Below are 27,980 nucleotides of genomic sequence, written 5' to 3' on the forward strand. Positions count from 1 at the left end.
CTCATGGTGTATTTATTATTTGTGTTATTATTTTTCTATTTTTGTCTCTACATTGTTGGGATGGGCCCGAAAGTAAGAATTTCACTGTTAGTCTACACCTGTTGTTTACAAAGCATGTGACAAAGGGCCCGAGAGTTAGGATTTCACTGTTAGTCTACATCTGTTGTTTAAGAAGCATGACAAATAAAATGTGATGGAAAAAATAGTTGATGATTTGATTGGTAAAGACCTGTGACCTTATTATGAAGCTGATGCATTATTACATTAACTGATATGAAATCAGAAGATGATCCCGCCCCCATCATGGATGCAAATGCTCAATGTATTAGGCTACTTGCAGAATGAAAGATCCCCCTCTTCTCTCTTTCTGTTTCTGTTTCTCTTTTACACATACACATAGGCCTACACACGCAGTTGCATCAAAGTTATATCCATTTACCTGATTGTTCAGAATAATTACTTTGTTTAAAGTCATAGCTATGAATATCCCTAGTACAGTAGCCTATGGGCTCTGTCTGGAGTACAATTCGAATTTTTATTAACATTCTTGTTCGAGACTTTCTTTGTCAATCGCTAGGGGACTCTAGTGCAGGCCTGCTATAGTGTTTGAGTTTTGAAGGGTGTGTGACTGTGATTACTCGTCCGCGCCACTGTGTGCCGCTCAGGATGTTGCAGCAGCAGCCTCTCACTGGCAACGGGCCCTCTAACGGCCGGGGCCTTGGCCTGAGCTCTCACCCCGGTATGCACCCTCTAAACTCGGTTCATCCATCTTCCCACCACCGCTCCGACGGAGACACGGGCCACGAAGGCGCAGAAAATGGACATGAAAGCCGCAGAGACATTGGCGACATATTGCAGCAAATCATGACCATCACCGACCAAAGTTTGGACGAAGCACAAGCAAAGTTGGTCACAATTGTTTATAACTTATTCAGATTTAGTCACACATTTCTGCAAATTTGCTCAATGGCCAAGAGTTAGCTAAAGTTTTCAGAAGTTTTCAATTTTTTTCTACTTTGAAGTTTTTTAATAAGCTAGCTAGGTAGCCAACGTTGCTAGCTAGCTAATTGGCTTTATGTCATGATATGTTGTTTATTAAATAGTTATTACTTATTCCTCTGGGCTATTTACACGCCTGTTGTTGTTGTGAATTTTTTTGTGGCTAACTCGATGAAGAGGGTGAATTCTTGCTAAGCTAAAACTGGCCAGTTATCTAGCTATGCTCTTGCTTTATTGTTAGCTTGCTAATGTGTTACTACTAACGCGTTAGCCAGTTATATTTACATGTATATGAATTGCAAGATATTATAAACGGATTGTGGCCATAATCTTGGCATTATCCATTTCATGCTACATTTGTTCTACGAATAAAATGTTAACATATTAGCTACATATTGCAGCTTGCTGCTAGCTAGCCATAGCATTACGTAGCCAACGTTAGCATAGCAGGCTACAGTGAACTCCAGTCAAAAGGTCACGAACAACAGAACCGATGTTTGTTGTTGTGAATGACATCTAGTTAACGTTAGCTAGCTAAATAAAGCGTGTGAAAGCAGGGAGCTAGCTAACAAACAAATAGCTAGCTAACTAACAAATATTTTGTTCGTGCTAATGGCTCGTTGCTAAATAGCTGACTAGATATACAGCTACAGTAGCTAACGTTAGTTAGCTAGCTAATAATAACAATAATATTTTTTCTCCAATCGTCAGAAAACACGCATTGAATTGCCATCGAATGAAACCAGCTTTGTTCAGCGTCTTATGTGAGATCAAAGAGAAAACAGGTAAGTTCATTTTCACTAATTGAAACCCTTTGTTTGATTTTAAACTTGTTGCTAATTCGTTTAAAAGTTTCTGGCCATCTGTGATGAAACAGAAGAAGATGTTGGCTCCATCACAATAATAATGAGTTGCGCATAATCCATGCAGTTAGATGACAGTTAGAAAATTATTTAGCTATTTTACATTTTCAACAAAGATGTATTGTGTATGATGACTTTTCAACAAGATGACCCTTCCTTTATTTGTTTAATCCACAAAGTGCTTCTCCAAGTCTGTACCTCAGAGGGATAATATTTTAATATACACTGAACAAAAATGTAAACGCAACATGTAAAGTGTCCCATGTTTCATGAGCTGAAATAAAATATCCCAGAAATTTTCCATATGAATTTTTGTGCACAAATTTGTTTACATCCCTGTTAGTGAGCATTTCTCCTTTGCCAAGATAATCCATCCACCTGACAGGTGTGGCATATCAGGAAGCTGATTAAACAGCATGATCATTACACAGGTGCACCATGTGCGGAGGACAGTAAAAGGCCACTCTAAAATGTGCAGTTATGTCACAGATAACTTTAGGTAGTGTGCAATTGGTATGCAGACTGCAGGAATGTCCACCAGAGCTGTTGCCAGAGAAAGTACTGTTAATTTCTCTACCATAAGCTGCCTCTAACGTTGTTTTAGAGAATTTGGCGGTACATCCAACCAGCCTCACAAAGCAGACAATGTGTAACAACGCCAGCCCATGACCTCCACATCCGGCTTCTTCACCTGCGGGATCGTCTGAGAACAGCCATCCGGACTGATGATGAAACTGTGGGAATGTACAACAGAATAATTTCTTTACCTGACTTCAGTTCGGCGGCGTAATCGACTTCAGTGGGCAAATGCTCACCTTCATTGGATTTGGCACGCAGGAGAAGTGTGCTCTTCGCGGATGAATCCCAGTTTTCACTGTACCGGGCAGATGGCAGACAGTGTGTATGGTGTCATGTGGGAGAGTGGTTTGCTGTTGTGCGTTGTGAACAGAGCACCCTATGGTGGCGGTGTGATTATGGTATGGGCAGGCATAAGCTACGAACAACGAACACAATTATATATGGAAATTTGAATGCACAGAGATACCATGGCGAGATCCTGAGGCCCATTGTCGTGCCATTCATATGCCGCTCATGTTTCGCGTGATAATGTAAGGCCCCATGTCACAAGGATCCTTATATGAACTGTAACTCAGTAACATATTTGAAATTGTTGCATGCTGCATTTATATTTTTGTTCAGTGTAATAGGAGACATTGCAACTTAGTTTACCATGAATCAGATTGACAGACCTCTCTTGTTGCAGGCCTATCAATGCGAAATGCTCAGGAGGAAGAATCACAGGACCCACAGCTGGTGCGATTGGATAACATGCTGCTGGCGGAGGGTGTGGCTGGGCCGGAGAAAGGTGGCGGGGCGGCAGCGGCGGTGTCCGCAGCCACCAGCTCTGGAGGCATGTCTCCAGACAGCTCACTGGAACACTCAGACTACAAAAGCAAGTTGAGCCAGATTCGCAACATCTATCACACTGAGATGGAGAAATATGACCAGGTACTTTTCTAGTTGTTGTTTTTTTTCAAGCAGTGGGGCAGTCCCAATCCTTTTGTATTGTTTTTTTGCTTCATTGAAGAGATAGTAAAGTGTTGGAAAGATGGGGAAGATAGAGGGAGGGTGAGTCAAAGAGCAGTGGGCCGGATTCAAACTCATATCGACTCTGACATACACTGTACATGTGTGCTGGGGTCAGTGGCTGTACTTGATTTGAGGTGGAGGGACTTGACACTTTGCACACACTGAAAATTACACCCTTTAGCGAAGTAAACTAAAATGAGGTGATGTTATAATTTAGGTGAGATAATTGAACATGAACATAAATGACCGACGTCAACAGTGTCGGCCCGCTGTTGACTTCCATCCTTTGAGCTCAACTGACTGTCATATCTGTCTCCAATCCCCCCTCTCGCTCTCTCTCTCCGTGTCTCCTGTAGGCCTGTAGTGAGTTCACTACCCACGTGATGAACCTGCTGAGGGAGCAGTCACGTACGCGGCCGGTGTCACCGAGGGAGATTGAGCGCATGGTGGCCATCATCCACCGCAAGTTCAGCTCCATCCAGACACAACTCAAGCAGAGCACCTGCGAGGCCGTCATGATCCTGAGGTCCCGCTTCCTCGACGCCAGGTCAGCGTGTAACACTGTTATTGGGGTGACATAACACCTGTCAAAACTTGCCATGACAGTGAATGACAATTCATATACAGGTAGTATTTTTAATGAAGAATAAAACATTCCATAAATGAACAGTGGTTCATGGTCATACCAGTCATATTTCAAATCAAATTTATTTGTCACATACACATGGTTAGCAGATGTTAATGCGAGTGTAGCGAAATGCTTGTGCTTCTAGTTCCGACAATGCAGTAATAACCAACGAGTATTCTAACTAACAATTCCAAAACTACTACCTTATACACACAAGTGTAAAGGGATAAAGAATATGTACATAAAGATATATGAATGAGTGATGGTACAGAGCGGCATAGGCAAGATGCAGTAGATGGTATCGAGTACAGTATATACATATGAGATGAGTATGTAAACAAAGTGGCACAGTTTAAAGTGGCTAGTGATACATGTATTACATAAAGATGCAGTAGATGATATAGAGTACAGTATATACGTATACATATGAGATGAATAATGTAGGGTATGTAAACATTATATTAAGTAGCATTGTTTAAAGTGGCTAGTGATATATTTTACATCAATTCCCATTATTATTTACAGAGCATAATCATGTTATTACAGTGCAGGTTGTGAATGACTATTGTGTGTCAATATCAGTTGTTACTGTAGTTGTGAAACGTATACTTCTGCCTGGGTTGCATGACTACTCTCAACACACTCACCTTTGTGTTGTCAGGCGTAAGAGACGAAACTTCAGCAAGCAGGCGACGGAAGTCCTGAATGAGTATTTCTACTCCCATCTCGCCAACCCTTACCCCAGTGAAGAGGCCAAAGAAGAACTAGCCAAACAGTGTAGCATCACTGTCTCTCAGGTAACCTTGTGTCATATATTTACTATTAGCTCACCCGTTGATACGCCCATATATAGTTGACTCCATTGACCAGCCTCTTACTGGCTTGTTAACTGAACAGGTGTGCAACTGGTTTGGAAACAAGAGAATCCGCTACAAGAAGAACATTGGGAAGTTCCAAGAGGAGGCCAACATCTATGCCATGAAGACGGCCATCGTGGCGACACAGAGCGAGGACTCTCCACACACGCCCAACTCAACAGGTAAGAGCTGAGGAAAGGAAGCCAGGCCTAGTGATACAAACTGTTTTGAGTTTATGGTTCATTTGGTAGTAGAAATGGATGGGTTGTTAGTGTTTTTCTGTTACGGAGCATCAAGAGGAATATATATATATTCTGTTGAGTCTGTCACTGAACTTAAAGGGTACACCATATTTAAAGGGATGGCTTAAAATAAATGTGCTGAAACCCCTATTGAATGAAACATCTGTTGACCAGCAAGTGGGAGGGTTTTCAGCGGTTGAATTACATTTAATCAGCGCACGCAAGGGAACCATGTCTGCAAAGCCCGTTACGCAACTGAATAAGATACGTCTGAATTACAACTACTGAGAAGTGCATTGGAAAGGCCTGCTTGAGAAAGGTGTCATTTTCTAAGTTGTAATTGGGCCTTTTGTTCTGTCTTGCCAACTCCTTGCCCAACAATAGAATTTGGTTTTACAGCGCAATCAGATCTGGGACGAGGCTGATGTTGTAGGCCTAATAGCCTTTATTAAAGACATCTCCCCTTTTGTTCCTCCACAGGATCAGATCTGGGACCAGGTTGATGTTGTAGGCCTAATAGCCCTTATTAAAGACGTCTCCCCTTTTGTTCCTCCACAGGATCAGATCTGGGACCAGGTTGATGTTGTAGGCCTAATAGCCCTTATTAAAGACGTCTCCCCTTTTGTTCCTCCACAGGATCGGGGGGCTTCTCACTCACTGGACCAGACCTTTTCCTGGGTGTTCCACCAATGAATGGAGAGCAGCCTGTCTACATGGGAGCACAAGTATGGAACTTCACTGTCATTCACATCATGTTACATATCATCTTTATTTTAGCTCGTAACTAATTGAGAGCACATTCTCATTCACAACAACAACCTTGTGGAGGAGTTGTATTGGAGTGGAGAGGGGTTAATGTAGGTTAATGCCACTACAAGTCACCACATGTATTTTTCTCTTTGGCAGACTAATGGGAACTGGCAAGGGCAAAACACACCCCCCTCTGCCACTTCCCCAGGAAACGACCACTCAGAGGAGTCTGACTGATGGCCCCGTCCACTTTGTGTCGATGACATAGATGGAAAGAAAACGGAAAAAGACTGAAAGAATGATATCACTCTTACTTGGCTGCAGTTTTTGTATGTCTTTTCTGTTTCTTACTGTCCAATTATATTATGTCCATGTTCATTATGTGTGTGTGTGTGTGTGTGTGTGTGTGTGTGTGTGTGTGTGTGTGTGTGTGTGTGTGTGTGTGTGTGTGTGTGTGTGTGTGTGTGTGTGTGTGTGTGTGTGTGATGTTTTGTATTGGGATCATGGGTTTTGTTTTCCACTACTTTATATGTTACTGTGGTATGTGGGCAGGGAGGCTTGGGAAATTGCATTACCATTGTTTTATTAGGCTATATTATTAATGCTGTTACAAATATTTTAGGATTTTAGTTTAAAGGTCAGATATAGTTGCATTTAGAGGATGTGGGGGCAATAGAGAAAATCCAAAGATTTTGTGTGTTTGTTTTCTCTTTTCTACTGGGCTTGTTTGTCTGTGTGTGTCTATATCATGAATGAAGTATGTGTGCTGGTTATGTTAACAGTTTGAATGAGTATATCAACAGTGCTGTCATTCTGTACAGTGAGTGAAAAACACCTGTATTCTCTCTACCTCTTTTACAATAAAGACTCTGTATTCACAGTCAGTTGGTTTGTCTTGATTGGTTGATATTAGCATAAGAGAGACAGGTCACCTCCTAATATGGCAGAAGAAGAAAAAATTGCACATTAATCGTTTATTGATTTGGATATTTAGAGTAATTGAAGTTACTCATTTATTGACTGAGTTTATATCCCTTCTGTCAATCTACTGTTATTTAGGAGCAAGGGACCTTTTACAGAAAATGTAAACAGCACATGATTGACATGATGGTATTTGGGGTAATTTCAGCATGATATCTCACAGCAGAGCCCCCTTACAAAGCTGTTTGGTTAGAGTCAGGCATGTGGTTATTTAGCTTCTCACTTCGGGCTTTCTGTTCTGCCTTTTTAAAACTTGCTGCCTCAATCTCTGGCGCTGCCCTCCTGGGGTTGTCGCTACTATCGACTATTGATCTGCGATCTGATTGGGTGGGAGCATCTGTAGGAGGGACTACGATCACTCTTTCTATGGGCTCAGTGGCTATTTTCTCTGATAAGGCAACATAATTCGGTTCGGGCTGCTGTGAACTGGAGCGACGCTGCAGAGCATTCTGGGTACAGGAGAAGGACCGCTGTCGAGGAGCAGGCTGGGGTAACAGGAAGTGCGGTGTCGCTGCTCTCGGGACTTCCTGGGGCCTTTCACGATCTTCGTCCTCTGAGGTAACCTCCTGTAGAGTGCTGATTGGTCTTGGTGGACGCCCCATGATTCTTGGGGTAACCAATGCGGTTGCTGATTGGTTGAGCTGTGGCCGCCAGTTCTGAGGGGAAGGGCACTGCGCTCTGCCCATTGATAAATCACTGTCAAAAGAAGAGGAAGATCATACGAGTAGGCAGTGATGAATTTGCCTTATCAAGATGAGTAAATTGCTAAATGTTATTGTGAGTAGATGTGCCAAATGCCACAAGACTTTACCTTGGTGGAGACGAAGACATATCCCGATGCCCTATGACACCAGAGAAGGAGGCACTTCTCCCAGGGAGCCCAGGGGAATTCACCCATTGGCTATACAGAAAGGCATGCTCATCCCACAGCATATCATTGGCTTGCTCCATAGGAATAGGCCCTCTCTGAACCCTGTGAGCTAATAGGAGCTCCAGGACTTGATGATGCATGCCCTCTCGGGCAACATCCAGTGCCCGGCGTCCTCTGCGATCAGACAGATCCTGATTTGCCCCGTTCAGGAGCAGGAACCGGGCGGTGTCGTAGCAACCGTGAAGGGCGGAGAGGAACAGAGCAGTCTCACCCTATCAGATAATGGGAGTGGTATATATCAGAATGGGAGTGTCGAAGCAATAATATTGGAGTACCCTAAAGTTTAAGCATTCTACGCAGATTTATCTGAACATAGTTTCTTCGAAGTTCCTCTTCCTAAATCTTCATACAAGTATGTGAAGAATCATTAAAGCAGAGGCTTCTGCTGGCCTTGGTACCTTGTTGTCCTGTAGGTCCACCGCAGCACCGTAGCGAGTGAGGGTTCTTGTCAAGGAGAGGTGGTTAACTGAGCATGCCCAGTGGAGGGCTGATCTCCCTGGGAGAGAGAGTGCATTTCAAGTGGAGGAAGGTAAGGGAAGGAAGGTGGGAGTTCAGTACAGAAAGAGAGGGAGTAAGTCAGCCAGTGAACAAACATTATACAACAGAGTCAAGCCCAAATGGTGAAAGATGGGGAAGAGGGAGATTTTGAAAGGGAGGAAATGAAAATGAAAATTATGGTGAGGGACTAGGGAATCAGCCCGAGAGGGAGAGAGCGAGAGATAGTGTGTGTGTGTGAGAGAGAGAGAGAGAGAGAGAGAGAGAGAGAGAGAGAGAGAGAGAGAGAGAGAGAGAGAGAGAGAAGGGCAATGAAGGTTAATATGGTACATCCACACTGCCTGGGCACTAGGGCACATTAACTTCTGTATCAGTTTGAGAGGGGGGCAGCAGGGGTGCTGTAGAGAGGAATGGAAGGGAAGAGTGGGAAGCCATGGAGGTTTTACCAGAACAGAAGAGAAGAGAAGGGGCACATGGGGAGGACCAGAGAGAGATGAGGTCAGTTACACTGGTTACTCAAACCCTCAAAGTAATACAATATAGTAATATGTATGTGAGGCAGTGTGTTTATAAGGTCGTTATTACACCCACGGAAGCTACATAACATTTATGGACATTTGTTCCATGCAATATTGATTTTTAAAATACATTTGCAGAATAATCATCCCATGACACTCTACAGGGAAGTTCAGTTAACTTGTTTTTTTTACCGTCTAGCCTAAATTTTGGTTCATAATGTAATTGGGAAATTGGGAGAGTAAAGTGATACCAGTGTGGTCTGTGTTGTTGACCGGCACCCCAGCTCGTAGCAGCTCCAGAACCACACGGTCAAGCCCACTCCGGACCGCACGAATCAGGACCACTGACCCATCTGGACCACACCATTGAACCGAAGCAGACTGTCATAATAATGTTTGGTACAGTCAAAATGGAGTACTGTAAATAACAACCAGCGTAATCTACAATTGAAATAAACATATTGACATTTATGTAGAATATGTATGGAACTCACTTGATTGGGTGTTCTGTGATGTGTCGACGGGACAGCATTTCTCTCCCATCCTCTTGGGGGGGCTAAAAGTGGAGCTGAAAGTCAATTTAGTTACTTGTGTAGTTACGTTGTGCAAACCGTAAATTATTCTGTGACAAATTAATGTAAAGGAACAATGAGTCATTTTACAAGCATATTAATACAGTATGTTAACCATGATCAGGAGGTGACGTTACCTTGTATGGGTGATTGTGGGTGGCTCGGGGGGCTGCGGTAGTGCTTCTGCTCTTGCGTTCGGTGGTCACAGATGGACCTGTTGATGTCCTCCATAGAACTCTGGGTAAAGTCAGTGTCACTTCCAATATCCAGGTCCTTTTTCAGGGGCCTGAAATCATACGTTTATGCTCTGAATAGCAGTACTTTGTGCATACTTAGTGATATGACTACAGTATCACTAGTATTGTGTAAATTAGAGATAGTCCAACACAACAGTTTTATCTAACAGACAGAGTAAAACTGAAAGCCATACAACCCATTACAATGAAGCAAACTGTTATCTGATCACAGCGCTGTTGATTTACTAGACTGAACATCCTCTAACTTCTCCCATAATCATTCATCTTCACTCACCGCAGTCGAAGGGCATCCTCCCCCAGTGGCTCTCTGCGTCTTTTCTTCTCAGCCTCCTTCGCTTTCTTCTTCTTTATCCCATTCCTGCCTTTCTCTCTCCCTGTCCTGCCCCTCTGCTCTCGGTGGGGTGTGTGCTGTGCCCATGCCTTGGCCACGTTGGCTCCGCTGTCATTCTCAGTGACAGTGGATCTGTGCCTAACCCTCTCTCCTCCTCCCTCCCTCTCCGCTCGTCGTCGTCTCACCCTTCTGATCACCAAGACAACAATCAAGACCAAAGCCAGTACCAGGCCCGTTGCCACGCCGATCACAGCCCATATCCATGGAGGTGTTACTCCTGTGTGGAGATGGGGGGCAGATATATTAGGTGGTACTCACACACACACACGCACACACACACACACACACACACACACACACACACACACACACACACACACACACACACACACACACACACACACACACACACACACACACACACACACACAAACACAAACTATGTAATAGGATACATACCATCATTAGTGTCCTCCTTTTCCTCAACTGGGTCCTCCTCTCTCCCTCCTATTTCCTCCCCAACCCCTCTTACACTAATAATGGCCTTTAATTCTGGGTGAGAGGGGACCGACACACGAGTCGATGACGTAGCAGCCCGCAGGAAGTTAGCTGCTTCGATGGCGTACGGGAAACAGGTAGAAGGAAGACGGGAGCACGGCCTGTTATCCACTTGCAGGAATAGGAGTGAACTGTTTCAGAGAGATGGGGAGTGAGAACATTGATGAGATGTTAACAAAAGAGACTAGGTTAAAGTTAATAAAAATAGGGGAAGCAAAATCACAATCTCTTCATAGTTACCCGTTTGAGTCATCAGAAGAAGCTTGAGCCAGCAGGTTTTCGAGCTGCTGGGGATTAAAGGTGAAGAGGTCCTTGCTGGGGTCAAGGGGCACCGTGCCGCGCAGTTTGAGGGGTGTCTGCAGGAGGGTGCTGAGGGCCCAGAGAAGGGAACTGTTGGAAAATGTGCCGTGTTGCAGGGGGACGTGGGTGTGCAGGAGCAGGGTACCCTTAGCCCACAGAGGGCTGTGGTGCCTGTGACAGTCACTCCCATCCCAGCCACAGGCGGCACTTTCACAGCCCTGGTCACAGTAAGAGTTGGAATAGTGGTCTCGGCAGTAGTGGATGTGACCTGAACTGAGAGAGGGGATAGTTAGAAGGATGCAGAGAAAGCGTGAACCCCAGCTGAAACATCTGGATGTATACAAAAAGGAAAGTGAAAGAGCAGGGTGCGTTTCATTCCAGGAAAATGCTCTCCCCTCTGCTCTTATTCACTCCCCTCACCATCAATATGAGACTACTGGGTAAGAGTAAGTCACCATATTGCTTTCACATATCCAGTCCTGTCAGATCCATGAAGGAGAGTGAACAAATGGAAGAGGGGATGGAACATCTTCCTGGAATGAAATGCAGCTCAGATCTCCCTGCTGCTACAGTGTCTTACTTGCAGCGTCCTTTGTCCCTCAGACAGTCGAACCCGTCTCTCAGACACTCGGGCTCGGTGCACTCTTTATCACATGACCCATCTCTAAACTTGGCCTCACACTGTCTGGACGGACACTGGGCCCAGGGGTCACCACCAGGAGACGCTGCTGCTACTTGGTGAGGAATCACACACACACACACACACACACACACACACACACACACACACACACACACACACACACACACACACACACACACACACACACACACACACACACACACACACACACACACACACAAACACAGACACAAAGGTTGGATTCCCACTTAATACTAATATACTAACTTAAACTGAATCACTTTGGATAAAAGCATCTATTAATTACAATACTGTATTACTGTATCAAGCAAGAACCTGTGCTTTGACCTACATTTTCAAGCTGTGTATTGTATAGGCCTAGGTGTATCTTTCACCACCAAGCATTCATTGTTAACAATGCTTGGTACCGTGCCAGCCAGGCAGGCTATGAAAGGTGTGTCCTTGGCATGAACCATGAAACGGGAAATAGGAGGCCTGACACAAACAGGAAGTTTCCAGGAGAGGCGAATAGCAACAGGAAATGGAGTGGGCTGGGACTGGATGAAGGTCGGAGGTCGTCACCCTGGCGATGAGGAATGGAATGGGACAATGGAGAGGCTTGGCAGGTGTGTGAGGGACAATAAAAGTATAGCACAGGAGAGTTGGGATTGGACATGGTGTACTGTATAGCAGTGAACATTCAAGGAAATACAGTACAATCTTTGACTCTTATGCAAGCAAAGCACTTTTTGGTCAGTCATATCTTTAAATCAGTGACACATTCACGCAGCATCTTATAAAGTGATGATGAAAGGATGTGAGAGCAGTATATGTCAAGTACGTCACAGTATTTTCTCCTAATGATATATCCTCAGAAATCTATAAAACATAGAAGTGAGAACATCAATGTAAAAAAAAAAGTATGTTTTGTTCCTGGGTTTCAAAATAAAGAAAGTCGCACACTCCATGTATAAACTCCCATCAATTTAATGGGTATTTATCAACGTTTCGGCATCACTGTGCATTCCTCAGGGTTGCTAGGAAGTACCATGTAGGACTTCCTCTCTTTAGTCAATTACCTAGTAGAGACTTTACCTCACTCTCACAGGTATCGAACATCATATCAACAAGATAATAGCTGGAAGATGGACTCACCTTGACAGCACCTGCTCAAACCCAACAGAACAGCCGTCCACATCACCAGCATCATTAAGGCAGGCAGGTCCCAGAGAGGATGGAGATGGCAGTAGCCTACTCTCTCTCACTATCCTCCCAGCTGTACCAGTGCGGTTACTAGGTCCAATGCCTTGGTCCAGCTATGGCAGGTCCGGCAGGACTGTACTCCGCTACAGTGTTGTGGGGTATCTCTCTGGGTCTCTTCTGGAGAACTTACTGTCTCACTGCGCTCCTGACCATGTTCGCAATGGGACCATGTGAACAGTTTATATCTAAAGTGGTACACCCCAACTTCCAGTGCTGCTACCACCCACCTCTCTCTCTCTAATTATTTTTCAGAAGCACTGCGGATATGTGGACAACTTCCTGACACTGTGTGGAAAACAATAGGAGCGGTGTGTGTGTGTGTGTGTGTGTGTGTGTGTGTGTGTGTGTGTGTGTGTGTGTGTGTGTGTGTGTGTGTGAGTCTGCAGTCTGTTTTTCTACTGTTTATATTGCCTCAGGATGTAATCTTTCAAATGAACCAGGCCCTGTATTCATGAAGCAATCTAGGTGCCCCCTGTTCATGCAATCATACTAATTACGTTAAAAAAGGCTAAACTGATCCTAAATCAGTACTTCTTCTCTGAAACACATTATGAATACAGGCCCTGGAGTAGGCCTGCATATATCACTTATTTTTAACTTCCCATGCAGGAGCATGCTCTCTGCATTAAAAAATATTTATATAATCTTAACTACTGCAAACGACAAATAAAACTATTTCAAAATCTCAAAGAAGGGATAATAACCTCCAGGAATGTGGTGGGTGTTAATCTAGACAGATACAGCTGCAGCACCTTATGTCATCTGTCTCAAATGAAAGGATGGATCCAGGAACAGGAAACTAGGGGGTTCTACTTTCATCCTTAACCTCAGGACTAACCAATTATGCCAAGAAACAGCTTCACAGCAGGTGGTACAACAAAGATTGTGTGCCTTTTCAAGTGTTGTTGGGGGAGGGGGGGGGGGGGGGGGTCTATTTCAGGCTAAGGCATACTACTTACTCATTATCTGGGCAAAAACCTAAAATAGTTTTTATTTATATGATGAGTTTATATATAGAAACATTAGGCTGCTGTGCATTGTCAAGGGGAATATGCAAAAGATGGTCATGGAAATAATGTTCAATGATGGTAGTGATGATGATTATGATTATCCTCGTGTAGGTCATCAAGCATTCCACACGATGTCGCTATTCTGCATTAGATTCCTTTCAAGTTCAAAGGTTAATCAGCCAGTAAGTAATTTCCTGTACAACATTTTCATATATATCAAGCCCTTACACAGTAATCACCTACTCGTTTCACATAAAGTATAGCATAGTATAATTAATATAAAATCGGCATTTGCCAATGTCAAGAAGGGGCGGGTCGGTCAAAAGGGACTTTCCAGTTGTGTACTTTCGGTTTTATTATGAAGCACAATCATCAACTCGAACGTGGGGTCCTCAAGTCTAGTCGCAGGCTGTTGCTGTATAACTAAATTAATACGAAGATTGCCCTTTATATGATATGCGTGTGTAACATAGAACATAGGCTAGATCTATTCTTAATAGATATAGGCTATCGTTTCCTTGACATTCAGAAGAAATTGCAACCTCATTCGTAAGAGCCCACATGCAAACGTGAGTAGTTTATATTTTTAAAAATCTATTTAAACGTGTTATATTGTGTTATATATTACAGCATGTATTGTGTTGTTACAATTCGTCATATCCTTCATGAAGCCAAAAAGACTTTGAAATTCACCTAATTGAAAGTGAAAGTAAAAATTGAAGCATAAGATAACAGCTGACACGCTAGCACCCAATGTTGTCCCTTATTAGTCGGTCAGCTGTTTTTCATTAAATGGTCACACTCCCTCCAATATATTCAGATAATCTATGTCCCAGGGGTTTAATTTGGATTTTGTGAGAACTAATTCCCAAATTGCCACTTTTTCCATAATATGCTATAAATAGGTCTATGTGCACATTTCATGTTCCATATGCTATCCCACTTAGTCCTCCTCAATTTAACCCCTGGATATGATGTTCCTCAACCTCATTATCTGTCTCTCCCAACCTCCTGTTCTAGAGCCTGTTCAGGATGCCGAAAATGAACTTCTCTCCGCTGCTCTTCCTGTGCATGGATGTGTGTGTGGTGCAGACAGTCCGCTTGGCCCAACTCTCCCCTCTTCTCCTCCACCATCCCCTCATCACCTTGTGGGGTGGAAGCCTGCTCCGTGCCGGCCTCCACCTCTTTCTCACCTTCAAATTCCCTGGAAGTACCCCATGGATGAGCAGCTTTGAGGGGCTCCAGAGCATGGGGGTCCTCTGCTTCCATTGCCCACTCTACATCAGCCTTCTCTGGGCATGTGGCCAGTCCATCCTGGGGCAACTATGGGGATGGCACTCCTGGCAGGGGGTGGGTGACAAGTCTATATTGCTATAATTATGTTAATATATATACCCTTTTTTGTTTTAAAAATTGACAAACCAAACAGACTAAAATCACTTGTTTTTCAGCTACTTCAGGGCTACTGCGTAACAGTCGTAGCATGTTTGTACTGGACACGCTACGTCCCTTCTCTTCTTACCAAGCCCACCAAGGAACCACAGAAGAAGACTGGGGCCTCTCTAGAGAAACTGATGGGATACATGAAGCCTTATTTCATACGCTTTGGAGCCGTGCTGAGTCTTGTCGTCATCTCCTCCCTTGGTGAGATGGCTATTCCCCACTACACCGGCCGAATGACAGACTGGATTATGAATGAAGACGAGCCTGAAGCCTTTACTCACGCCATCACGGTCATGTCTCTGATTACAGTCATGAGGTATAGTACAGCATATATCAATCATTGGTGATACGATACTCTTGAGTCCTTCCAATTGATGCTCAGTGTTTGATACTACTGTTTAATTTGGAGGTTTCAAGGGTCCTAATCACTTCCACAGGGCATTTATTGTATGATACTGTAGTAACGTGTTTATTTGCCCTCCTTCTCCCATCTCTATCATTCAGTGCTGTGTGTGAGTTTGTGTGTGACCTCATCTACAACATCACCATGAGTCGCATACACACCTCCATCCAGGGCCTAGTCTTCCAGTCGGTGCTGAAGCAGGAGATTGCTTTCTTTGACACAGCACAGACAGGTGAGTCACATCTCATTGCAATCTACAGGTAACTGCCTAAATAAATTAAACACCAACATAAAGTGTCTTAATAGGGCGTTGAGCCACAACTATCCGCCAGAATAGCTTCAGTGTGTCCTGGCATAGATTCTACAAGTGTCTGGAACTTTATTGGCGGGATTGGCACCATTCTTCCATGAGAAATTCCATAATTTGTTGTAGGGATGCACCGATATGACATTTTTGGTCGATACCGATGTCCGATATTTTCCTTACCAAAAACAAACCCGATACCGATAACCTATATTTAAAATTTTAGCAGCCTTTTAAGCATTCTAGTACAGTTAAATAGTTGAAACCAAGTGTCATGTGTTCATTTGTTCAGTTAGGAACAGATTGTTTAATAACTTGTAAATTAGAAAAATTCATCATCCATTAATGTATTTTATCGCACAACAGATATTCATGACACAAATATTTTTATCTGCCCCGCATTACAAAGATGGTTAAGTTGTTGATGGCTCTTCTTACTATCCCATCTTGACTGTATGGAGAAACTTAAATGCTTTACAAGAAATATTGGTGAAGCTGCACTGAAAAGGTGCTTACTGTCCACACTAGTTGTAACGGCGTTCTTCGTTTGTTGAAAGAGAGGCGGACCAAAGCGCAGCGTGGTGGTTGTTCATTGTATTTTATTTACGACACTATACATGAACAAACTAACGGAAAAACAAGAAACGTGAGAACTCAAAACCTAATACAGCCTATCTGGTGAACACTACACAAAGACAGGAACAATCACCCACAAACACACAGTGAAACCCAGGCTACCTAAATATGGTTCCCAATCAGAGACAATGACGAACACCTGCCTCTGATTGAGAACCATATCAGGCCGAACATAGAACTAGACAAACTAGACATGTAACATAGAATGCCCACTCAGATCACACCCTGACCAATCAAAACATAGAAAATACAAAGTAAACTATGGTCAGGGCGTGACAGTACCCCCCCCCCCAAGGTGCGGACTCCGGCCGCAAAACCTGAACCTATAGGGGAGGGTCTGGGTGGGCATCTGTCCGCGGTGGCGGCTCTGGCGCTGGACGTGGACCCCACTCCATGACAGTTTTAATCCCCCTCCTAAACGTCCCTAAATAGGTTACCCACCACAATGATAACATGGGACAGAGGGACAGCTCGGGACAGAGGTAACTCGGGACAGATGGGTAGCTCAGCACTGAGAGGAAGCTCAGCACTGAGAAGAAGCTCAGCACTGAGAGGAAGCCCAGGCAGGTAGTAGAAACTACCAGAACCTGGCTGGCTGGCGGTTTCAGCAGATCCTGGTCGACTAGCAGATCTGGGAGAATCTGGTCGACTGGCGGATCTGGGAGAATCTGGTCGACTGGCGGATCTGGGAGAATCTGGTCGACTGGCGGATCTGGGAGAATCTGGTCGACTGGCGGATCTGGGAGAATCTGGTCGACTGGCAGATCTGGGAGAATCTGGTCGACTGGCAGATCTGGAAGAGTCTGGTCGACTGGCAGATCTGGAAGAGTCTGGTCGACTGGCAGATCTGGAAGAGTCTGGTCGACTGGCAGATCTGGAAGAGTCTGGTCGACTGGCAGATCTGGAAGAGTCTGGTCGACTGGCAGATCTGGAAGAGTCTGGTCGACTGGCAGATCTGGAAGAGTCTGGTCGACTGGCAGATCTGGAAGAGTCTGGTCGACTGGCAGATCTGGAAGAGTCTGGTCGACTGGCAGATCTGGAAGAGTCTGGACGACTGGCAGCTCTGGCTGCTCCATGCTGACTGGCTGCTCCATGATGACTGGCAGCTCTGGCTGCTCCATGCTGACTGGCTGCTCCATGCTGACTGGCAGCTCTGGCTGCTCCATGCTGACTGGCTGCTCCATGCTGACTGGCAGCTCTGGCTGCTCCATGCTGACTGGCTGCTCTGGCTGCTCCATGCTGACTGGCTGCTCCATGCTGACTGGCGGCCCTGGCTGCTCCATGCTGACTGGCGGCCCTGGCTGCTCCATGCTGACTGGCTGCTCCATGCTGACTGGCAGCTCTGGCTGCTCCATGCTGACTGGCTGCTCCATGCTGACTGGCTGCTCCATGCTGACTGGCGGCCCTGGCTGCTCCATGCTGACTGGCGGCCCTGGCTGCTCCATGCTGACTGGCGGCCCTGGCTGCTCCATACTGACTGGCGGCTCTGGCTGCTCCTTGCAGACTGGCAGCTCTGGCGGCTCCTTGCAGACTGGCAGCTCTGGCGGCTCCTTGCAGACTGGCAGCTTTGGCGGCATCCTGCAGACAGGCAGCTCTGGCGGCTCCTTGCAGACTGGCAGCTCCTTGCAGACTGGCAGCTCTATGCAGACTGGCAGCTCCTTGCAGACTGGCAGCTCCTTGCAGACTGGCAGCTCCTTGCAGACTGGCAGCTCCTTGCAGACTGGCAGCTCTATGCTAACTGGCAGCTCTATGCTAACTGGCAGCTCTATGCTAACTGGCAGCTCTATGCTAACTGGCAGCTCTATGCTAACTGGCAGCTCTTTGCAAACTGGCAGTTCTGAACAGGCGGGAGACTCCGGCAGCGCTGTAGAGAAGGAAGGCTCTAACAGCGCTAAACAGGCGGGAGACTCCGACAGCGCTGGAGAGGTGGAGGGCTCCGACAGCGCTGGACAGGCGAGGCGCACTGTAGGCCTGATGCGTGGTGCTGGCACTGGTGGTACTGGGCCGAGGACACGCACAGGAAGCCTGGTGCGGGGAGCTGCTACCGGAGGGCTGGGGTGTGGAGGTGGTACTGGAAAAACCGGACCGTGCAGGCGCACTGGAGCTCTTGAGCACCGAGCCTGCCCAACCTTCCCTGGTTGAATGCTCACGGTCGCCCTGCCAGTGCGGCGAGGTGGAATAGCCCGCACTGGACTATGCAGGCGAACCGGAGACACCGAGCGCAAGGCTGGTGCCATGTAAACCGGCCCAAGGAGACGCACTGGGGACCAGCTGCGTAGAGCCGGCTTCATGGCATTAGGCTCGACGCTCAATCTAGCCCGGCAGACACGCGGAGCTGGAATATACCGCACCGGGCTATGCACCCGCACTGGAGACACCGTGCGCACCACTGCATAACACGGTGCCTGTCCGGTCTCTCTAGCCCCCCGGTAAGCACAGGGAGTCTGCCCAGGTCTCCTACCTGGCATAGCCATACTCCCTGTTAGCCCCCCCCCAAGAAATTTTTGGGGCTGCCTCTCAAGCTTCCATCCGCGTCGCCGAGCTGCCTTCTCATACCAGCGCCTCTCTGCTTTCACCGCCTCCATTCTACGGTAACCTTCCTCGCACTGCTCCAGCGAATCCCAGGCGGGCTCCGGCACTCTCCCTGGGTCGGCCGCCCACCTGTCGATCTCCTCCCAAGTAGTATACTCCATACTGTACTCCTCTTTGGGCTGTTCCTGTTGTTTCTTCTCCCGCTGCACCTTAGTGCGGCTACACTCCCCTGGTTTAGCCCAGGGTCCTCTCCCGTCGAGGATTTCCTCCCATGTCCAGAAATCCTTATTGCGCTTCTCCTCGCGCTGCTCCTGCCTGTTGACACGCTGCTTGGTCCTTTTGTGGTGGGTGATTCTGTAACGGCGTTCTTCGTTTGTTGAAAGAGAGGCGGACCAAAGCGCAGCGTGGTGGTTGTTCATTGTATTTTATTTACGACACTATACATGAACAAACTAACGGAAAAACAAGAAACGTGAGAACTCAAAACCTAATACAGCCTATCTGGTGAACACTACACAAAGACAGGAACAATCACCCACAAACACACAGTGAAACCCAGGCTACCTAAATATGGTTCCCAATCAGAGACAATGACGAACACCTGCCTCTGATTGAGAACCATATCAGGCCGAACATAGAACTAGACAAACTAGACATGTAACATAGAATGCCCACTCAGATCACACCCTGACCAATCAAAACATAGAAAATACAAAGTAAACTATGGTCAGGGCGTGACACTAGTACAGGGAGCACCAACATACTTGCACGCAGCTTTAGCTAGGATGGGGAAACGGTGCTTGTTCCTTCCCCAGTATCCAGGTGCATCTTCATTCCTGGGAATAGTAGGTTCTGTCAGGAAAATGTTGGCCGATGTAGTAACAGAAATTGAAAATACAATGCGTCTCTCTCTCTCTCTCTCTCTCACACGCACGCACACGCACACACACCAAAAAGTTATTTTGTTGGCATTTACGTATCTCCTCATTACCAGTAAAACATAATCAAAACCTATTTCTTTCACTTACTTGCTGTGCTGTTTCGTTGTTCATTTGTTCAGTCGTTTCATTCTCAACCAGGATTTTATCATACATGTCAAGCAGTGACGTTTCAGCCCTGTCTGTCCGTGGCCTCTTCTGTCGTGGGTCCTCTTCTTCGGTGCTCACTGTCACTGTGTCCTTTTCCATCTTGTCCAGCTGTGTCAGTAACATTTCATGTAAACCCTGTTTCTTGTCTGCATCGAAGTACGGTCCTTGTACCTAGCATCGTGCATGTTGGCGACACAGTAAAGAGGCTCAGAGAGAATGCCACCAAATTGCTTGTTCACAGCGTCTATAGTAGAGTATTTTTTGCACGTTTTAACTCCACTGTCTGTGTCGGAAGTTTTGTTCAGCAGGTGTTTCAATGCCATGACAGATGGTATCACGTCTGCTGCAGACACAGTTGAATAGCTTATTTCTCGAGTCAGTTGTTCGAATGGAGCTAGGAGTGTGTTCATGTTTTCAATGAGAGTATCTGGTTTGTACGGATTGTTGCATGTAACTCATAGACAGCTGTGTACACGCCAAGCACTCGTTTTTGTTCCAGCAGGTTCTCCATCATGTAAAAAGTACTGTTCCATCTGGTGGAAACGTCTTGCTTTTATGCCTTTTCGTTTTCACTCCAAGCTGCTCCTGTATTGCTTGCAGGCTGTATGCCAGCTGTGAGTGTTTAAAATGACCAACTATCTTCCTACCTGTTGCCACTGTGTCAGAAATGCTGCATTGGACCAAAACACCTTCGTTCACAGCCAGTTTCAGCGTGTGTGCCATGCATGGCAAACTGGCGACTACGCATTCTTCCGAAGCCTTTGTCATGTTACGTGCATTATCACGTAGCACAGCGTGTACTTTGTTCTTGGGGATTTTCCAAGTTTAAACATTTTCTCAAATGCCATTGAAATGGCAGCAGCGGTATGAGAAGCAGCACATTCTTGAGCATGCAATACGGCTTTCCTCAATAGGAAATCCTCATCGACCCACTGTGCTGTCAGACTCAGCATGCTCATGGGGCTGATGTCGCTGGTCCAAATGCCAGTCGTGAAGCTAATAGCAGCGACGCCCATAGCAAGTAGCTTGTGGATGTGCAATTCAGCAATACTGTGTAACTCCGGTAGGGCAACATCTGAAAAATAGCGTCTACTTGGTAGTGTGTACCGGGGCTTGAGATGTGTCATATATACACATATTCATATACATAGCTCATATATCAAGCACATATATTAAGCCGCCTGACTCAAGTCATTGCACGCACCCCTGTCCAAACAGGAAGCACCCTACCCCCAACCATAAACTGCCCCTCTCAGTTCTCCCTACCTCACGATCCCCTGACACACAAATACCTTCTTGCATAAACACACACACTCCATCCCCCCTCTACTGGTCGGGTGCCCAGAGCAGAAGATTCTGCTGTGCACCATTGGGGCTCCTGCTCTGGCTGCAGCAGGTCCGCCTCCAACCCTTCGGGACCATTCAGAAGGCGACACGACAAGACTCCACCTACATCATTCTTTGTATAAAAACTGTTGTAACCTTTGTCTAAGCCCTTTTTCAGCTAACTCCTTCTGAGCTATATGAATCAGGTCCGTGCACGTTAAAACTGCAGGACAAAATATCTTTTGACTCAATAAACTGCCTTTTTGTTACAACTGAAATCCACTCTGTCCAGCGTCCATGATTTGGTCTCACTCTCCTGTAAGTTAATCATCAACAGATGCTCGACCAGTCGGTGAAAGCCAACATCATCCACAACAGAGAACGGTTGATTATCAAGGGCAATTCATTCCATTATCTTGGCATTAATGCATTCCGCCTTTGAGTTGTCTCGCTGAAATTCTCTTACTCTTTCAAATGACTGCTCGACTTGAACTTTTTTTTCTGCTTTTGTTCCAAGTAGTCGCTGAACGTCTGGGGTGATGCACTTTCAAATGAGTAATTAGGTTTGTGGTATTAAAATATTTCACTTCCTCCCCTCCTCTGGAAATACTAGCAGCACAAACCTTTTTGTTATCTTCCTTTGAAACTTTGAAATAGATTCACAGCGCAGTCATCGTGGCCTAGGTTAGGAACGCTGTGTTGAACATGTAGCGCTGTATTTTTCTTGGCATCCTTACGTCACCTGCACTTCAGCTTTGACCTCGGCGTTAAACTAGATGTTGGCATTTTTGGCTAAAATCGGCCAATTCCGGTGCATCCCTAATTTCTTGTTTTGTTGATGGTGGTGGAAAACGCTGTCTTATGCGTGTCTAATTGGGTTGAGATCTGGTGACTGAGACACACACATAAACCTCCTATGCTCTTTGAGACCTCTCTTTCAAAGTCACTAAGATCTCTTCTTCTAGCCATGGTAGCCAAAATAATGGGTAGCTGGACATATTTATACAGACCCTAAGGATGTTCATTGCTTAATTAACTCAGAACCACACCTGTGGGGAAGCACCTGCTTTCAATATACTATGTATTCCTCATTTACTCAAGTGATTTCTTTATTTTTATCAGGTTTGAAGGTAAGACCCAGATGCAGACTGTGTCGGAGGAACAGTGTTTATTACAGCAACAGGGCAGGCAAACGACAGGTCAAGTCAGGCATGGGGTCGATAACCAGAGGAGTGGGGTAAAGGTACAGCACGGCAGGCAGGCTCACCCAGATGTTGGTAATCCAGAGGTGGGGTAAAGGTACAGCACGGCAGGCAGGCTCACCCAGATGTTGGTAATCCAGAGGTGGGGTAAAGGTACAGCACAGCAGGAAGGCTCACCCAGATGTTGGTAATCCAGAGGTGGGGTAAAGGTACAGCACGGCAGGCAGGCTCACCCAGATGTTGGTAATCCAGAGGTGGGGTAAAGGTACAGCACAGCAGGCAGGCTCACCCAGATGTTGGTAATCCAGAGGTGGGGTAAAGGTACAGCACGGCAGGCAGGCTCACCCAGATGTTGGTAATCCAAAGGTGGGGTAAAGGTACAGGACGGTAGACAGGGTCAGGGTCAGGCATTATACCAGGGGATAATGTGGAAGATGGGCGACACCTGGAGGGGGGTGGAGACAATCACAAAGACAGGTGAAACAGATCAGGCTGTGACAATTTTGGCAGTTACCTGTACTTCACCTTTCTTAAATATATTTTTATACAGTTGTTGGGTTATTAATTGATTAAGCTAATTGATAAACACATACTGTATGTCCAAAGGATATACCCCAGTTATTTTTAAATGAAAAGGAGATTATCTTAATAAACATGAGTGATCAGGTCAAGAGTATTGTGCGGATCTTTCTTTTCTTCAAAGTGAAGAGGATACCTTTATGCTATATATGTATGCTTTACGCTATATATATGATATATATATTTGCACACCGTCCCCTCCAAGGGGCTAACTTAACCTATGACCTTTGTTCCAGGTGACCTTGTGTCACGCATCACCACAGACACCAACGACATGAGTGAGTCTCTGAGTGAGAAGTTGAGTCTGCTGATGTGGTACTTCATGCGGGTCACTTTCCTCTTCATCTTCATGCTCAATCTCTCCTGGAAGCTGTCCCTCTTCACCGCTATGGGGCTTCCTATCATCTGGGTCATACCAAAGATATCCGGCAAGTGGTACCAGGTACAGGAAATCAGACCTTTTTCTAACGTATTGTAGTGGAAGTAGCCTGGTCCCAGATCTGTTTGCGTCTTCTTGGCAAAATGTATGGGGTGACAATGACAATAAGAGTTGGCTAGACAGCATAAACAGATCTGGGACCAGGCTATAGTGGGGGTAGTTTTGTGAACTACTGAACACTCCCATGAGTAACCTTGTCTGAGAGTTGCAGTTTTGTGTTTGCATACATCTTGATTCTACAAGTTACAGTCACCAAAAATAGCACTAGAGAGCAGACAGAACGTTACCTGACCAATCAGAAGGTAACTGTGAATTTTGTTTTTGTCCCAGGAGCTCGGTGCGAAGGTTCAAAAGTCACTAGCCCAGGCCAATGACGTTGCCACGGAGACCTTCTCCTCTATGAAGACAGTACGCAGCTTTGCCAACGAGGAGGGCGAGACAGAGCGCTACAGGAAGAGGCTGGAGAAGACCTACTCTCTGAATAAAGAGGAAGCAGCAGCCTACGCAGCTTCAACCTGGACCAATAGTGTGAGTCTCAGCTTCAATTGTAAACGGTCACAGGGTGTGAGCAATTTATCCTAATTCAGTTCCAAAGAGCTTGGATTGCACATTGATTCATGAGGGTACATTAATTTGTCTGTAATATGGGCCCTGAGTTTTTCCTGGCCATGTGAACTGACAAGGGAAAGCTCTGGACAATTGTTATAGACTATAACTACTGTAGGTCACAGAGTTTTTCCTGGTTACATGATCTGGAAAACTCAGAGCCCTGGTCATAATCAATAGTAACCCCATCTGTCTCCCTCTCAGATGTCAAGCCTGTTCCTGAAGGTCAGTATCCTGTACTATGGCGGTAGTCTGGTGACAGGGGGGACCGTCAGCAGTGGGGACCTGGTGGCCTTTGTGCTCTACGAGCTCCAATTCTCCTCTGCTGTGGAGGTAAGGCCATAGATTAACAATCTCCATCCAATCTACCCGCAGCCATCTTATGTTTAATGCCTACTGCCAAATCCAAACAGACCTAAATGTACACACCCTAACAAGGCACTGCCAAGTTGTTCTACAGTAAAATAGGTGTCATAATGATTCATTAGTATCACAACATTTTAATCATAACTAGAGTTTTGAGTAGCAACATTTTGACAGTCACTTACTGGTGTCGCTTTTACACGTCCTGTCTGACAGGCCGTGATGTCGTATTACCCAAGTGTGATGAGGGCAATCGGTGGCTCTGAGAAGATATTCGAGTATGTGGACCGACAGCCCCAAGTTCCTCCAGAAGGCACCCTTGCCCCACAGAATCTTGAGGGACATGTTGAGTTCAAGAATGTCACATTTACCTACCCTACCAGGGAAGATACACCGGTGCTCAAGGTATCTACAGTATATTTACAGTATACTGTATACACATATACTGGATATGAATTAAAATTACATATACATTCAATTACAATTTCTCTTAATCTCTCAGGGCCTGTCTCTGGAGCTGAGGCCTGGGCAGATCACTGCCTTGGTGGGGGCTTCTGGAGCAGGGAAAAGCACCTGTGTGAGCCTGCTGGAGAGGTTCTACCTGCCCCAGGAAGGAGAGATCCTATTGGATGGACAGCCACTGCACAGCTACAAGAACCAGTACCTACACGACAAGGTCATTATGAACAGCAATGGAAGCAATGTTACTCTTCTCCTAAGCCATATTAGTGCATAACATAATTAGCTACCAGCCTTTAAAGAAAAGTACATGATCACAATGTTTGCAAAGAAGTTATTAACCAACTAAAGGCATTATCTAAATGAATAATTTCTCTCAGATCAGTGTGGTGAGTCAGGAGCCGGTGTTGTTTGCTCGTTCTGTCAAGGAGAACATCAAATATGGCAGAGATGATGCCACTGATGAGGAGATGTACCGGGCTGCTGAGCTGGCAAACGCCCACAAGTTCATCTCTGACCTGCCCAATGGCTATGATACAGGTATGTCCCAAAAGATGAACTCATATCTACTTCATTCTGATAGGATTGGTAATATTGTTTCTTTGGGGCTTTGTTTAGTCCTTACTGATAGAAAGTTACAATTTTCTCTGCATAGGTTTGACTTTGAACTGTTAGTGCTTTTCCTTCCTTAAACTACTGATGACACGATTGTAGTGTATGTGTGTTATTCAGCTCTACTGTTCATACTTAATGGTTGTTCTTTATTCCAGATGCCGGGGAGAAGGGAGGCCAGGTTTCAGGAGGGCAGAAGCAACGCATAGCCATCGCCAGAGCTTTGATCAGAAAGCCTCGGATTCTAGTGCTGGACGATGCCACCAGTAACTTGGACACAGAGAGCGAGCATTTGGTAAGAGAACTCTGAATCTTGTTATCTTTCACTGACAGGTCTATTTTTGGGGGGGTTAACCAGTTTCTGTTGATCATCTACTCATAATATAACCCAATGGAGGCTGTTTCCTTCCCTAACATGACTAATTTATTTACAATGTATTGTAATCTCAGCTAATCTCTGACAGTTCAGTGGCTTTAATTCAAACATACTCATCATGTTTCTCTCCATGTCCTTAGGTCCACCAAGCTCTGCTCAAGGACTCAAACCCCTGCTCAGTGCTGCTGATTGCTCATAAGCTGAGCACTGTGGAGAAGGCCAATCACATTGTCGTTCTTGAGGAGGGAAAGGTGCTAGAGGAGGGGAGCCATGTTGAGCTGCTGGAGAAAGGTGGAACCTATGCTGACCTGGTGAACAAGCAGAACACTGGCTTCCAGCGCAAAGAAGGGGAGGAGCTGAAAAACTAAAACAGAGGCTCCAATCCCATGACACTTCTCAATTTACACTGAAATCCCACTCTGCCACCATCTCACATTTTCAACATTATTACCTACTATTTCTACTGTATCACATATGCTTTGCAAATACTCTGAGATCATAGCATCAAACTTTAGTTTAATTATCTCCCCTAAGTGATTTTGAGGTACTCAAAGAAAAAACGAATTACAAGAACAGTCCTGTAATATAAAAGGTTTCATGCAAAGAGCACATTTCTATGTTCAACTTTCTATTTGCACTATACTGCAACTTAAGTATTCTTAATGCCCCAAATGCATTTTGTATTTATTTTTACATTTATTTTTGTTGAATTGTTCTCCCACATTTGTGTTATAACTATGTAAATAGGGATCCCAAATAATGTTTTGTTTTCTGTGTACATTGTCTCTAAGGCAGTACAATACATTGGCAGTTTTCTGTTCTGTGTTAATGACAATAAACATTCTGCTCTCTGAAATCATTTCTTCATTTAGTATCTGTATGTGGGGGAATGGTTACATAATACCCGCAAGTTTTGCAGTTGATCTGTATTACAGTGGGAAACTCCACATCTCATGCTTTCACTTTTACTTTTCTTTGCTACAGGCCTAGATAATGATATCAAAGTCGAATCGCATACAATGACCTCCAGCAATACTGTTACTGTTTAGAGGGTATTTCAATGAAGGCAATACGATGCTTAACACAGTGGCAGTTTCATAACAGTTGCAATAGCATAGTTTTAGGTCCACAAACGTACACACTGCTGGAGCAGCCAGACCCTGCAGCAGTAGCAGCACAGACAAGGGGTAACCCATGTCACAGGGGCACTTCACAGAATGTACACTAACGAAAATATGCAAATACATGAAACAAACGTACCAAATAGGATCTCGCTAGCTCGTGGCTTTGCCCACCTTGTTCTGCGCACAATTTAATTTGCTCACACTGTCAACGACTTGGGTTAGTAATAAATATATTTGGTAGCGGGTCCATCACAGCTAAACTGTCGTAACACCATAGCAACAGTATTTGTTTCCCCATTAGCTTTTGTTGAGGCAGAAACTATTCCATGGGGTCCGAAAAAACACAAAACATGAGAAGTAACAAAACACTGGTACACTGATAGACAGTCGCACACATTTTAAACACAACGATATATAAACAATAAAAGTACAATAATTCAAACAATACAAGTAAAACAAATAAGTTGTGTGTGCATGTGTTTGTCAACGCCGATCCACGACATGTTTATTCTTTTTTTTAAAGGTAATTTTGCTGTTAGCTTGAGTAATTGGAGAATGGAATCCTAGCTCTGTGTAAACCTGTGCATTGTCGTGAATTCGTTTTGGATTTGGGTATTGTGAAGAGACCCCTGGTGGCATGTCTTGTGGGTATGTATGGGTGTCTGAGCTGAATGTTATTTGATTATGCAGACAATCTGGA

General features: G+C 45.2%; 3 protein-coding genes across 5 annotated transcripts; 2 read left to right on the top strand and 1 right to left on the bottom strand.

The window, feature by feature from the left end:
* Positions 1–403: 403 nt before the first annotated feature.
* Positions 404–6,809, top strand: LOC110487856 (pre-B-cell leukemia transcription factor 1). The gene is made up of 8 exons (XM_021559774.2): positions 404–905; positions 1,711–1,784; positions 3,127–3,371; positions 3,809–3,999; positions 4,742–4,877; positions 4,978–5,119; positions 5,816–5,904; positions 6,086–6,809. The coding sequence occupies exons 1-8, from the start codon at positions 667–669 to the stop codon at positions 6,164–6,166; spliced, it is 1,197 nt and encodes a 398-aa protein (XP_021415449.1). The 5' UTR covers positions 404–666; the 3' UTR covers positions 6,167–6,809.
* Positions 6,341–13,015, bottom strand: LOC110487833 (neurogenic locus notch homolog protein 3). 3 transcript variants are annotated; one of them, XM_021559751.2, is made up of 11 exons: positions 12,671–13,014; positions 11,453–11,606; positions 10,813–11,145; positions 10,474–10,703; positions 9,958–10,291; positions 9,564–9,712; positions 9,349–9,422; positions 9,106–9,235; positions 8,240–8,337; positions 7,722–8,053; positions 6,341–7,606 (listed from the first exon to the last, which is right to left on the bottom strand). In XM_021559751.2, exons 1-11 carry the CDS (start codon positions 12,723–12,725, stop codon positions 7,084–7,086), a joined length of 2,412 nt encoding a protein of 803 aa, XP_021415426.2. In that variant the 5' UTR covers positions 12,726–13,014; the 3' UTR covers positions 6,341–7,083. The 3 variants fall into 3 exon arrangements, with proteins under 3 accessions (XP_021415426.2, XP_021415439.2, XP_021415432.2); XM_021559764.2 differs by having other exon boundaries at positions 6,909–7,606; positions 9,349–9,410; positions 12,671–13,015; XM_021559757.2 differs by having other exon boundaries at positions 6,909–7,606; positions 11,453–11,603; positions 12,671–13,013.
* Positions 13,016–14,014: 999 nt separating this feature from the next.
* tap1 (transporter 1, ATP-binding cassette, sub-family B (MDR/TAP)) lies at positions 14,015–27,012 on the top strand. The gene is made up of 12 exons (XM_021559784.2): positions 14,015–14,357; positions 14,809–15,138; positions 15,240–15,547; positions 15,736–15,866; positions 23,538–23,743; positions 24,071–24,268; positions 24,551–24,679; positions 24,926–25,114; positions 25,212–25,385; positions 25,549–25,708; positions 25,939–26,075; positions 26,297–27,012. The coding sequence occupies exons 2-12, from the start codon at positions 14,821–14,823 to the stop codon at positions 26,522–26,524; spliced, it is 2,178 nt and encodes a 725-aa protein (XP_021415459.1). The 5' UTR covers positions 14,015–14,357; positions 14,809–14,820; the 3' UTR covers positions 26,525–27,012.
* The last annotated feature ends 968 nt before the right edge of the window (positions 27,013–27,980 follow it).

This window comes from Oncorhynchus mykiss, chromosome 2 (assembly GCF_013265735.2).
Source record: "Oncorhynchus mykiss isolate Arlee chromosome 2, USDA_OmykA_1.1, whole genome shotgun sequence".
In the NCBI taxonomy this organism is placed as follows: Eukaryota; Metazoa; Chordata; class Actinopteri; order Salmoniformes; family Salmonidae; genus Oncorhynchus; species Oncorhynchus mykiss.